Below are 14698 nucleotides of genomic sequence, written 5' to 3'. Positions count from 1 at the left end.
GTACTTGTCTTCTATTCGATTATAAACTCTCCAATGCTAGGGACCATGACCTTATTCGTCTTTGTTCACCCCTCTCCCACACAGTCTGGCACAGAACCTTGCTCACAGCGGGTACTACATACATTTCTCAAATAGATGAAATAATGGTGATGTCTGTATCCCATCAATTAGGGCAATATGGAGTTGTGGAACTGGACATAGAATAAGAATTGTAGATACTAGTTAACGGAGCTGACTTGATATTTCTCATGTGTATTAAGTGACCTATGTTAACCAGTATCTTCAAGAAAAATCTGTGGAGCATTTGGAATGTGTGGGTTTGGGAGGTAGAAGGGAGGGCAAGAAGGGAGAGAGGGAGAAAGGAAGGGAGGTAGGGAGGGGGAGAGGATCAAGAGAGGAGAGAGGGAAGGAGGAAGAAATGTGTTTCCCCCCTAGTCATTTTTTTTTTCCACCCAGATAACAAGTATTCTGGGAAATGTCAAAAGCCCATTTTCTTCAATGGAGAAAACAGAGTTTCAGGTAATACTGGTATAGTTTAACTCAATTAATTCAGACTTAGTTCGGAACAGAAACTTTTTCTGTGATGTAAGAAATTAGCAATCCTGATAAAATGGTTAAGCAATTTTTCTGAGGGAATTGAACTGAAGACCTGGAACCCCCTCACCTGGTTGAGTTCCAGCTAATTACTGGCCAAGAACCTACAGATCTTTAACCGGTCTTTATTTTATAGTAAATCTAATAATTACCTACATAAGTGTCCCTCCTACGAGAGAAATCTTAGACTCGGCCTATTAGCAGCCTTGTCTCTTGCAGCAAGTCTATGATAAAACTATACTATGTCCTTATAATTAAATTGCTTAAAAAAGAATTTATTAAAACAAGCTATTTCCTAAACATTTTGCCTTTAAAAAAAAAAGGCATAAACTTCCTACCAGAGCCTCCTGTTAATGGAATGTGTGCTAATGTGTCAGCAAATGAACTAAGCTTACTAATTAGCTCTGCTCATGAAAGAAAACTAAACTGAGATTTTAGTACATAAGACATATAGGGGAATTATTGATGGACAAAGGGAAATGAGAACCCCGGGGTCATTTGATGGACGTGAGTGACTTCACATTCTGTTCCAAAACTCTGGATTCACGCATGAAGGAATCCACCCAAGTCTGGAAGCAGAGATTTACACATGAAGGAATCCACCCAAGTCTGGAAGCAGAGATTTTTATTTTTGCCCTCTTAGAATCATAGATCATAGATGTGTAGCATATATTGGCTTAGTCATTGCTATATTCCCATAAGCACAGTCTTTCCAAATGCTGCATTAAATTGCATGTGGCAGGGGTTCCGGGGAGAACAACTAACCTGTGCACCCACTTCAAATTCAGCCATAACCAGGCAAGTTTGGAAGTTCTCAGGTGAGGCCTCCAGAGGTCACTTTGGTGAGAATCCTGGAAGCCTCATGGGAGGGTCAATCCACTGGATACTTTGGGGTTAAGCCCCAAGGACTAAGGCCTGTGGGCCACTGAGGAACAAGGCCACCTCCTAAGGACAAGCCAGTGTGCCCCAGGGAATGCTGCACATACCACAGGAACTGGAGGTGACCCATGGGTAACAACTTCTTATTTACAACTATATTTGCAGCAGTGGAAGATGTGGAGAAAGGCTGGCAGATCAGACCATGGAAAAGCATTCTAAACTAGCCAGAACTGGTGCGGTAAAGGTCTGACCCATGGGCATTGCTGGGAGAGGCAGGCCTGGAGGAAGGCCGTTTGCAAGCACACAGAGACACACTCCAGAACTCCTCGCCTTCTTCATCTCAGGTGGAGCAGAGGGATTTGAAAATATTTCTAGATGCAGTTATGGCTGGTAAGACCAAGGAGAGATAACGTCAGTTGTCTTATAACCCTATTTTTCTTCTTGTTCTGGTGTCACCAGGACAATCTTTGTTATATCCGCCATTCGAATTTATAAATCAGTTATGGGCCTATCTCTAAGCTTTCTTTTCTTGTTCTATGTGACACTTACCTTTCTGTATTGGTTGGCCTGAAGAATTGTGATTTCTAATGAACAATAGCCTTTCAAGTGCTACCTGCCTTTCGATTCCCAAGTCACACTTTTGGGGGAGCCAAGATTAATTAAGTCAGTGGGCATTTGTGTCTGAAAAGAGCCTTCAGAGGAAGCCCAAGAGTTCCTTGGGGAAACATTTCATGACATCTCTGGGGGTTGAGGGTGGGGTCCTTGCAGTCACTAGTGGCCCAACCTAGATGATATAGAAGCAGTTTCTGGCTCATGAATAATTCAGGAATTTAAAAAACAGGCCACTGGTGAGGCCTTTGCAATAACCTCCTCAAGGGGTCATCCTAACTCCTCTTCTTAGGTTCTGATACCTAAACTCTCCCCTCTCCTTCAGCCAGAACCCAGATTTACTCATTTGTTCATTTATCCATTCATTCATTCACTAGCCACCGTTCATCAGCAGTGCTGCAGACTGGAGCTACTGAGATGGGTCACACACAGTCCCTACTTCAAGGAATACCATCCAGAGGGGAGAGAAGCCCATGAATGCGTGGTTACAATGTCCTGTGCTATGAATTAGAATTAGAATAGGACAGAGAGAGCTATATAGTTCTGGCGTATGATCCATTTGTAAACTGCATTCCTCTTTAAGTAAGCATGTGTGTTTTCTAGTGTGTCTATGAGACTCTGAGATATAGTGTAAAAGCCATGGCTTAAAAACTTTACCCTTTAGGCATTTACCATGGTTTCATCCACTTGATCAAACTTATACTTAAAAAAAAAAAAAAGCCTTGAAAAGCAGTAAGATATTTTCCAACAGGATCACAATGTCTTCTGCCAGGACTATCACAGCCATCCACTCAAACCAAAAGAGTAAATCATAATTACATTTTCTGTCTTCCCTGAGGCACTCATCACTTTCCTCCTTTTAATCATTAAGTCCGTCAAGAAAAAGCCATGAAGCGTTCACTTGCTAACATAAAGATAAGAACAAAAGTACTAATTCTTTCTTTCACCAGTTATACGAACATAAGGCAAGTGATTTAATTCTCTGTGCCTTAGTTTTTCTCAGCTCTCAAACGGGAATAATAACCGTGTTACTTCATGGTTTGTTTAAATGAGGATTTGAAAACAACTAAAACATACAAAGCCCTCAGAAGAATGCTTGGGAAAGAAGAACTGTTTGATAAAGAGAAGACTGTATCACCATCATCATCATCAATTGGTCAGAAGTCAAGCTAACGGTGTAATCATTACATTGTATTTGCCCTGCCAGCTTAGCTGGGCCTTTCTGGCCCCAGTGGAGACGGCGGACATGGGTCCTAGCCACGCTTACCTTCACCACCTGGTTGTGCAAACCCTGCACAGCGAGATGGAGGGGTGCCATCATGTTGCTGTTCCGGAGGTTTGGGTTGGCTCCTTCGCTAAGAAGAAACTTAACGCTTTCAACCTGATTTTTCTCTGCAGCCCAGTGCAGAGGGGTATTTCCATAATTATCCATCACATTCAGCACTAGAGAAAGAGAGCAAAAGAGGGGTTAGGTTTTGCTTGGACTGGATTGAACACCCACTGCCGCGCTATTCAGTTCACCGCTCAGTGCCAAGCGCTACTGTGACAGGCTTCACGACCTTCCTTATGAAAAATAAAAGTACAGCTTCCATTCTGAAGAAACAGCTAACAGACACCTGTAGGGGATGCACAGAATTATGACCCTGACTTTGTCAAATGAGGAAACAGCCATCTATCTACAGCATCGATAAGAAATAGATCTATCGCTACGTGTTTTTATGTATGGTATAAATTTGGGGATTGTTGTAACATATTGAGCTTAATAAAAGCAATAACTACATGCCAGGCACTCTACCAGGATCCATCTAAGCAGTATTTCATTCACCCTCCAACAGCCCACAAGGAACCAGGACCATTTTCAGAAAGATGACAACGCTGAGGCCTAGAGCGGTTCCCAATCTCGCCAACATTACACAGCTAGGAAGGAGTTCGGTGAGGTGCCTTAATTCTTTGAACTTTGGTTTTCTCATATTCAAATGTGGTTAAAAAAAAAAAAAAAAAGTGGGGTGTGTGGGGAGGAGAGAGAGAGGGAGAGCAAATATATATATACTTGCTATGTGGGGAGGAGAATATCAAACCATGTCTTCAAAGATCTTAGCAGAGTGCTTGGCCCATCTCAATGCTTCAAAAAATGTTAATGAGAAAAAAGACACACCACTAATAAACCACAAAAATGAGCTTGAGCCGCTGATATCACACATGACTTGCGTGTATTTCTACAATACAATATATTGTACTGTCTCCCCTTTCAGCTCAGCGTAGCAATATGCCCTTTCATACTGTAGCGTCTTTCAGCTATTCTAAAACAGACATTAACTGACTGCTTTGTCAAGCATTTTAATTAGTGGCAGTACATTTTCATGTCTGAAGAGGAGGAAAAGTAGCCACTTATAAAAATGATTTGGGGACCATGTACAATACCTGGAACCATGCTGTCATGTCTGTCCTTTTTAAAATCTATCTCTGCACTGTATCCTTTCCTTCATGACAAGTTCCTCATTCTCCATAACACACACACACACACACACACACACACACACCTCTTGACCATTCTGTGTGATGAAGACAAAGCACTTTATTTGGTATTTCAGTCAGCACCAAACTTAATTAAACAGGGGCTTACACTTACAGACTTCCATTCACTAACTGGATAACTTGAATTTGGCTTTTCTCTCCACTTTTCAGAAATCATTTGTACAGAGGTCCTTGAGGCTTTCTACCGTAAGGGTGTATTGTGATCTTGTTCCTACTGGATCTCTTTGTGGCAGGTGATCTTCTAACTCATCTATCCCAATAACTCTTCCCCTGTTGTGTGTATCCTCTGTCACCCATCACTGTGGGCTTTTCCTCTGCCACCTGACCCTTAATGCTGGTACTCTCCCCTTAGCTACCTTTGTTGGCAATTTTATGGTCTCCTGGAGGATTTCCATGCATGTCCACAGTCTCAGCTACTTCCTATGCAAGTGTCCCTGTAGGGCTGGCTCCTTCTATATTTCTAGTTGTCTACTGGATAGTTCCACGTGGATGTCCCCTGGGCATTTCAAACTCAGTACAACCAAAACCCAGTTCATTGTCCCCTCCCACACCACACTCAGGTTTCTTCGGTTTTCTTCTATGCCTGCTTTTCTGGGTGGTTGTACTACTAGCCTAATCTCTTAAATTAGGAGTCTCCATGTCAGCTCAAGTCCTTGCGACTTACTCCTTACATTCAGTCTTTTACCAAGCACTGTGGACTCTACGTGCAAAATAGTTTTTGAATCTCTCCCGTTCTCCTTACTCCAATCTCAGGACCCTGGTGGATGCTCATCATCTCTTTACACTGAAATAGCTAATTGGGCTTCCACTTCAAATGCATTTCCATAATATTGACAACATCACCTTAAATTATCCTCACTGCTTACATCTCTGGGGTATCCACCTTCCTTATTTGACTATAGTTGGGTTTCTCAAATGAGGCTCAGTGTATGGGGCGGCGGGAGGTGGGGTGCCGGGGTGGGGTACCACATCTTCTTAGAGTGTCAGTTTTGTTCAGTGATAAGCAATTGAAATGGAGAATGTCCTCAATGGAAATAGTATAGAAGGACACATAAAATGTGTATGAATTTTTATAACCTATCAGAAAAATTCAAAGAAAACCTGTGCTTGCTGTGCAGTGTCCCGGGTCTCTGCACCGACCTTGGCAGTATTTCAGTGGAAAAAAATTGAGCAACGATGGCCTGTAGGGAGAGTCAGGCGCTGTATAATCTAGAATAATCTACCTTCAGAATAACTTCGTACCCCTCTTCCCAATGAGTCTAATGGGATGATGGACAGGTAGCAATCACTGTGACTGACACTTTGTTACCTTCACAAGAGGAGTCGTGGATAATCATCTCCATCAGCTCCACTTGACCATCTTCCGCAGCATGATGCAAGGGGGAGGCGTTCGCATCATCGTATTTGTGTGATTTCTTTTGCTTCCTCATACACCTTTGTAACTCACTTGCGCTTCCTTCAAACACCACCTAGAAGAATATAAAACACGCTACCTCAAACAAGCCTATGCAAAACTTATTAACGTAAGTTAGTCGTTAAAAGTTACTATGACCCGAAACTGTCGTGCTTACGATCAGGTAACATTGATAACGACATGAAATAACTGATTTGATTTTCCCATTATGAACGTGTATATTCTATAGAAATAGAGGCCTAGAGAGAAGTTTTGAAGTAAATGTGAGGGATGTGATCTGAGAAACAATAAGTATAGTGAAAAGAAGTATAGTGAACAAACAGATATAGTGAAGTCTCTTGGCCAGGTGAAAATGTACTTACACGACGGCCTGAGGGATGTTGCTATGTAAAAAGATTTTCATGAATACAAAGGGTAAGTCCAGGAATCTACACTGTTGTCCTCTCTGTGGCCTTCCTGCCTACAGTCAGGTCCCATGCAGTGTTCCTTCCGTATATACCAGAGCCAGAATCACATGAAGTACTGTCGTGTCACTCACCTGGTCGGTATCTAGAATGGCCTCCCACTCACCCCTGGGAATGACTATTCCTCTTACCGGGGTCCTGCCCGCAGCAGGCCAGGTGAGGTCAGGTTCCCCTCCTCCTTGTTCCCTGCATGGAAGGGCTAGCATGATCGCGCACTTACTTAGGCCCAGACGTCAGAACAGCGCGATGTTACATCATTTGCCCAAAGGCACAAGGTCAGGGGCAAAGTCCGAATTTGAACAGGAGGTACATGGAATATATATTTTGGAGGAGTGATGAATGCTAAAAATCAACACACACTAGAAGCTGAAGCTGGAACCACCCTCATACAATGGACGGTGCGACAGAGTAACGTAAACTTTAAGATGGACTCTGTAGAATGGCTGCTCGTCACCAGCCTGTGTAATTCCAAACACATGCTCACGTCCACGGATGTCAGGGGACGAGCCAGAACCTTTTCAATACCTCATTTTTCTCGAACACTTTCTTTTCTTCTTCATGCTCTTTCTATTCTTTATTATGACTGGACCGAAGATGATTTATCACACATGACACCATGTTTCCTCCCTGGGAAATTTTAAAGTGTCGGTGTCAGTATTCTGCTTTTGATTCATTCTCACAAGATAGGAACAGAAATTCCCAGATAGGTCTTTTCCTTGAAAAGATCATGACTAAAAGAGAATTAACTTACTGAAAAATTAAATAAATCTTTAAGAATCATCTTATTTTATGTTATGGATGTTACTAGAGCAAACAATTTTACAAAAGCCTTTGTGTCATACACTTGCCTCTATGATCCTGCCTTGCGTTATGACTTAAATTTTTATAAACATTTTGGGTCAAAAAGTATATTATGTTCTTTCTAAAATTAACTAGTGCATCCTTTCTTAATAGCTGTATTAACTGATGTTCTATTTCCCTATTCAACTACTTGGAAAATTCTTAAGATCTGTTTTACAGAGAAAATTAAGAGTTTTCAAAATCATTCATTAGAAATCATATTTAAGATGGGCAGACAACTTTTGACAAAGAAGCAAAAAACATACAATGGAGAAAAGAACAGCCTAGCCTCTTCAATAAATGGTGCTAGGAGAATTGGAAAGCCACGTGCAAAAGAATGAAACTGGACTACTATCTGTCACTATGTACCAAGATTAATTCAAAATGGATCACACACTGAAGCATAAGACCTGAAACAATAAACTGCATAGAAGAAAACATAGGTACTTAATTTATGGACCTTAGGTTCAAAGAGCATTTTATGAATTTGACTCCAAAGGCAAGGGAAGTAAAAGCTAAAATAAATGAATGGGACTATATCAAATTTAAAAACTTCTGCACAGCAAAAGAAACTATTGACAAAATAAAGAGGCAACCAACTGAATGGGAGAAGAGTTTTGCAAACAGTGCCTCTGATAAGGGGCTAATATCCAAAATATACAAGGAACTCATGCAACTCAACAACAAAAAAACAACTCAATTGAAAAATGGACAAAAGACCTGAAGAGACATTTCTCCAAAGAGGACATACAAATGGCAAAGAGACATGAAAAAATGCTCAACATCACTAATCATCAGAGAAATGCAAATAAAATCCACAATGAGATATCACCTCACCCCAGTCAGAATGGCTATCATCAACAAGACAAATAGTAACAAGTGTTGGAGAGGCTGTGGAGAAAAAGGAACCCTTATACACTGTTGGTTGGAATGCAGACTGGTGCAGCCACTATGGAAGGCAGTGTGGAGGTTCCTCAAAAAATTAAAAATAGAATTACTGTATGACCCAGCAATCCCTCTCCTGGGTATCTATCTAAAAAATCTGAAAACATTTATCTATAAAGACACGTGTTCTCCAATGTTCATTGCAGCTTTATTTATGGTGGCCAAGACATGGAAACAACCAAAATGTCGTTTGATCGATGAATGGATAAAGAAGTTGTGGTATATATACACAATGGAATACTATTCGGCTGTAAGAAAAGATGATATAGGAACATTTGTGACAACATGGATGGATCTTGAGAGAGTAATGCTGAGCAAAACAAGTCAGACAGAAAAAGCAGAGAACCATGTGATTTCACTGATATGTGGTATGTAAACCAAAAACAACAAAAGAACAAGGCAAACAAATGAGAAACAAAAACTCATAGACACAGAAAATAGTTTAGTGTTTACCAGAGGGTAAGGGGGCAGGGGGGAGGTAGATGAGGGTTAAGGGGATCAAATATATGGTGATGGAAGGAGAACTGACTCTGGGTGGTGAACACACAATGGGATTTATAGATGATGTAATACAGAATTGGACACCTGAAATCTATGTAACTTTACTAACAATTGTCACCCCAATAAACTTTAATTAAAAAAAAAGAAATCATATTGAATACTTCAACTGACTGACAAGATTTTTATTCGAAGTTGTTCCTAGAATTGCTGCCTACATTTGAAAGTGAACATTTAGATATTATCCATACCTGTGAATTACATATCTTATTCCGTTGGTAACATTTTTCCATGGTTTAGATATGAAGGTATCATGGATCAAACACCAGTTTGCAGGCTCCAGACATCGCATTGAATTAGGTATTCTGATATTTGGTGCCGAAGGCAAGGCCAAAGCCAACATTGAATTGCAGATTTTGACCTCAAACTGAGGCTGAAACCACCCTGGGACGTGTCCCTGCCTGTCACACGGGAGCAGGCTCTTCTCCCCACATCATACTGTGTTGCTGTGTGCGTTTGTACTTGACCTTCACCAGGTTTTCCACATGGACGAACGCACCCTTCTCGCCTTCCTTGTTTCCAGTCTTTGTTTCCCATCGTCCCATAGCCCTCCTAAACCTCCCCTCCTCCTCCAGGCCTTCATGGATGCCATCCTTCGGTCCAGACTCTCTCTGTCTCTCACACGTGCACGGTGGAGTTTTCCAGAAGCCACAGATGTGTGCTGACATCACAGAGCTGACAGTAACTGGAACATGTGCAGTGTATGCTCATATTTTTAAATGTCTCCCCACTTTAACTTCTAATAAGGTAAGTATTGGTAGCTATAACTCCATACAGAAGCATTCTTTGGAAGCCTCCTATTGTTTCAGTTTAAAAGGGCTCTGAGACACACACACACACACACACACAAAGTTTGAGAATGACTGTAATTATTTCCTGACACTGTCTATGCTAAGTGTGCACTACACATTTGGATACTTATTTTCCATGATTCTTTCATGTGTAAATAATTTTTTTCAGAAAAGGGAAGGATGGAAAGGAGGGGGGATGAAGAAGGAGGGAAGAGAGGGAGGGAGGGAAGAAGGAAGGAAGGAAGGAAGGAAGGAAGGAAGGAAGGAAGGAAGGAAGGAAGGAAGGAAAACCCAGAGGTCTTACAGAACAGCAGGCGAGACCACATGGACCGTCAAACACACTAAAACTCTCCTGGACTACTTGATGACTTTATTTCCCTAAAGACTTAAAAATCAATGGGAAAAATTAATGGAACCTCACTCTAGTCCTGTGGTAAGACAGAGACTAAAATGATGTCTCAATGTTCCTTTCAGCTTTGCAAATACATCACCAAACAAGACATTTGTCTGAAATTTTTCCAAAACTGTGTCCTAGCAAATACCTCATTTTGCATGGACCAAAACCAACATGTTTTATAAGACAGTAGCTTTTCAGGAAAGCATTTCACTGGAAAATGACTATTTTCTAAAAATGCAGAAACCTCCCCAAACAAATGATCTAGGCACTGGCTTTAATTCTACTTTTCACTATGACCAGTCACATTTGACACACAGCAATATGTGTGTCAAAACCCCTGATTTGCTATCTTGAAGATAACCAGAACATTTCTCACTACCATGTTTCCCCGAAAATAAGTCCTAGCCGGACCATCAGCTCTAATGTGCCTTTTGGAGCAAAAATTAATGTAAGACCAAGAGCGGGTCTTATATTAAAATAAGACTGGGTCTTATATTAATTTTTGTTCCAAAAGATGCATTAGAGCTGCTGGTCTAGCTAGGTGTTATTTTCAGGGAAACACGGTATTAAAATTAAAAGCTGTCATGAAATATAATGAAGTCTTAAAGTACTTAATATATTTTGATATAGTTAATAAAGAATTGAGCATTTACAATTCATATAATAAATGTCAGGTTGAAATAACTAAAACACATTTAAAATTTTGATCTTTGATTTTCACTCTGTTGTCACAGAATAGTACCTAAGAAATCACTCTTCCATGGTAGTCCCTTAAATAGAGAATGTGTTGAAATTGAAAATGTGTTAAATTGAAAATGTGTTACTTTTCAACAACAAAATTATATATAAGCTACATATAGCTTTCCTAAATGCAGGAGATGACAATGGGCCAGATTTTCCAGATTGACACATATTCAATAAGAAATTTAAAATGAGCTTCTTACATAAACAGGCGCTTTCTCAGTCTCTTATCCTATCAAAGAACTGTTTACCTAAATCCATTTGGAAGCATGTTAGTGCTTGAATTTGATATGTTTTTCCAGTGATAACAAAGGGACTATATTGCTCACCCCAATGCCAGAAAGGGCGATGCACAGGTCTGTTCGGCAACGCACTGTCAACATAAACCCAATTACGCTGGCAAGGTGCTGAATTCACAGTGACTGAAATACTTTCTACCAGCTCATCAGATGTGCTAAACAGTGTGAATTCAGTACATGAGGTGTTAAGTCAGGCTTTGAGGAACCTTCTTAACGAAAGTTGTGAGAGTAAGCCAAAAATGTCCTTTAGACAAAGTGTTATATATTCATTCAAGGTAGTTTTTTGTACTGTCACAGGTCACTTCACAGTTTTTTGGATCACCTTTAAAGAAGTCAGTTCTTTAAAACAGATATCAAATACATCTGTTTCCAGTTGCGTTAATGAAATGCATGTAAAGGTAACTAGACAAAAAGGAAGCAACCTAAGGTGCAAGATTATAACAAATGAAAGGTCAAGTGCTAAAAGTATTAACTCTTGAAAGAACGTCATTGGAAAAGGAAAATAGTTAGGTGGTTCTTTTTCTACATTTCTCATGTTGTAAGGTTTCTGCTACCCTTTAAAGTTGTTAGTATTCCTGAGATTGTGTGTGTAATGGAAAAAATAGTATACACAATATTTTTTTAATCGGGAAATCCTTAGAGTTCAGAACTATTGACAGTGTTAACAGGTATTGATTTCTAATTCATCTCACCATTGAGATTTAAACAGAATGATCTGGAATTACTGAAGGTAATAAAATATGCATCCTTCAATCTATAAACTCTAATGTGGCTTCTAAAAGCCTTAAACAACATAAATGGCTCTACTTGACTTAGGTAGGCAAAGTCTGTGTGTGATTCTCAAAATTTTAAAGTTTCTTCCTGTCCCATAATACGTATCAATTCCAGAGACACTATTCTAGTCCTTGAAATCCACTCATGGCCTCAGTTCTTTGGAGTAAGCTAATATTAATATTAAGCTAATATTAAGAAGGAGGGAAAAAGTCAGTGTGCAATCTGAGTGTTCAAAGAGACCAACCTTAGAAGGCCTGGTTTATGGGTTTATGTGATATACAATACATGCCTGATTCACACATGATTGGCAAGTGTCAATTCATGCAACCTGTTTAGAGGGCAATTTGGCACCTTCTACCAAAATTAAAGTTATATATACCTCTGGATCCTGCTAGTACTTTAACACACAAACACACCCACTGAGGTGCCTACCAGTGGACAGACAGATGAAGCCACATCTCCCCTCACAGACACATTCAATCACGTGTAATAAAAAAAACCCAAGACACAACCTAACTGTCCGTGGATGCAGCACTGGTTAAATAAATCATGATGCATTCATGTAAGGGGATATCATAAAGCTGCTAAAAAGAATGAGGTTTAGCTGCAGGTGCTGATTTGAAAAGTATTCTGAAATATATTTCGTGAGTTAATCAAATTGCAAACCTCTGTGACTTCCGACTTTTGTAAATAAAAAAGCTACATGCTCTGAACCTTGGCATTTGTTTAAGCACCCTCCTGCCCCGAAAATACATAAGGAATTGTTAATACAGTTCCACTGTGGAAAGGGATATTTGGGGGGACCCTTGTAATGATATATTAACGTTTAACAAGAGACCCTTCCTCCTGCTGACAATCTGAGGAAATCCAGTGGAGGGTTTTCTGAGCCTCTGCCTTCAGACTGTGCCATCAGAGGGTGGCGGTGGCTAATGCTGCCTCTGGGTCCAATGGCCCGGTAACTGCATAAGGAATAGAAGCCCCGGAGACCATCTACCCATTTTCAAAGGGGCTTCCTCTCCACAGAGTGTCTCCCGACGCCCCCACCCCCTGGAGATTTCTCCAGTCCTGCCATTTCATTCCACAGGACAAGAACGCTTTTCACCGCCAATGCACCTCTGGAAAACCGACTACCTGATACAGCCATTTAGCTGTTTGGTTCCAAATAAAATCTACAGAAAAGTCTAGGGTGTTTAAACAGCACGCGCGCGCTGCAGCACTGGCCTGATTTTAGGCAGTTGCCTGATTCTGCCCAATGCCGTGAGTACTTGGTGGGTCAGTCTCCCCAGACCGCCGCTGGCCATCCACCAGCAAGAAGAGGTGGAACAAACAAGCAAGCAGGACAGAGTAGGCACGACGTGGGCGCCTGACCAACGCCACCCTCAGGCCCCCCACATTCGGAGAAGTTCCCCGCGAGCACCGCACCGCCCCCCCCGACGCCCCCCGCAAGCCCGCAGCCCTCACCCGGCCGCGCTTCCCATCCCGGGGCTGCGCGCAGCTACACCGCGAACCCAGGAGGGCAAAGCGAGGAGCCGACCCACGCCCGGCCCTCGCCGTCCCCCCGCCGACCGCCCAGGTACCTTAAACGACTCCTTGGAAGCGTCCATCTCCTCCTCCACGCCCTGGTAGACCACGCCCTGGGGCGCCTGCTTCTCCCCGGGGCGCAGCATCCTTCTCAGGCTGCGCTTCATTGCGCCCACTCCGGACGCCATCTGCTGCCGCAGCTCCGCGCGGGCACCTGGGGCCACAGAACCGTGAGCGGGCGCCGGGCGGGCGGGCGCCGGGCGGGCGGGCGGGAGCGGGGGCGCAGGCGGCGATCGGCGCCCGGGCCCCGAGCTCCTCGGCACCCGGCAATCCCGGGGCTGCGAAAAACTTGCTCTTCGTGAGGCCGGGAGAACTTCTGCAAGGAGTTCTCGGGCCTCGGCTACTTGTAGCGCAGGAAGAAGGAGGGGCGCGGGGAGGAGGCAGGGAGCGGACCTCGTGTCCCCACGCGCCGACGGGTGGCCGCGCCGACTGCGCCCCCGGACTCGCCGCCAGAGGCGGACGCGCGGGCTGCCCCCCTTCCGCCACCCATCACCCAGTCAAGGTGTCAGGTCAGCGTGGATCCTGCTAAGAAACCCACTAAGAGCCCTCACACCCCTCCCTGCCCTGCCCCACACCATGGAGTGAGAGAAAATAACTGGGTACGTAGGGAAGATTTTTATTTTTCAGAATTTTTTTTCTAAAACCGCTGGGCCCGGGTTTCCTATGTCATTTCATTTTTAGAAGCCTCTTTGACTTGAAAATAAGGTATTTAGAAAAACTTTTGTTTTCTAATAGAAGGTCTCCTTTCCTCTGGATAATAGGCCCCATTTCCATTTCCTGTGGATAACAATCCCCTCAGTGTTTGCTTTTTCAGAAGGGCTCATGAAATGACCGTTAGGTTAAACATAAGTCCTGTTGACTGTTGTCTACTGTCAACTTTATGTAAAAGGCTTACCTCCATGGGCCTGCACTGCCTTTATTAACCAACAGCACAGGTGTCAATTGTGGAGCGGAAGGTGTGTCCTCTCAGTTATAGAGGCCAGTTCTTCACTTAGGTACCAGCAGTGGAACCTCTGAAACTGTTGCCACTATGTTTAGGCCACAAGATTAGAAAGCAACAAACTTCCTTCCAAAGCTGATTACACTTCTCACGGGAGAAAACTCAGTTCTGCCAGTCTTTTATTTGGACCATCTGTCTGCTCCTTTAAGGCCCTGGATTGTCACCTTCACCTGGTGATTTCCAGCACCTGACACAAGAGGGCATGGCTCCAGGATCTGGCATAGAGCCCACACTAAATAAAGGTATGTGGACTGCCTGGTCTAGGGCCTACCCTGGG

The 14698-nt window shown here is 42.6% G+C and overlaps 1 protein-coding gene across 1 annotated transcript in view; it reads right to left on the bottom strand.

The window, feature by feature from the left end:
- TRPA1 (transient receptor potential cation channel subfamily A member 1) overlaps nucleotides 1-13573 on the bottom strand; it is a 46593-nt gene extending 33020 nt beyond the window's left edge. The window contains exons 1-3 of the mRNA XM_074318641.2: nucleotides 13418-13573; nucleotides 5927-6086; nucleotides 3350-3525 (exon numbers count right to left, since the gene is read on the bottom strand). Of these exons, the coding sequence (XP_074174742.2) occupies nucleotides 3350-3525; nucleotides 5927-6086; nucleotides 13418-13549 (468 nt within the window). The 5' untranslated portion in view covers nucleotides 13550-13573. The remainder of the gene's footprint in view (nucleotides 1-3349; nucleotides 3526-5926; nucleotides 6087-13417) is intronic.
- Nucleotides 13574-14698: the final 1125 nt, after the last annotated feature.

The sequence above is a fragment of the Rhinolophus sinicus genome, chromosome 7, assembly GCF_057876585.1.
Source record: "Rhinolophus sinicus isolate RSI-liver-muscle chromosome 7, RSI-T2T, whole genome shotgun sequence".
Taxonomy (NCBI): Eukaryota; Metazoa; Chordata; class Mammalia; order Chiroptera; family Rhinolophidae; genus Rhinolophus; species Rhinolophus sinicus.
Note: the sequence above shows the minus strand (reverse complement) of the source record. Positions and strands in the feature narration are given on the sequence as shown.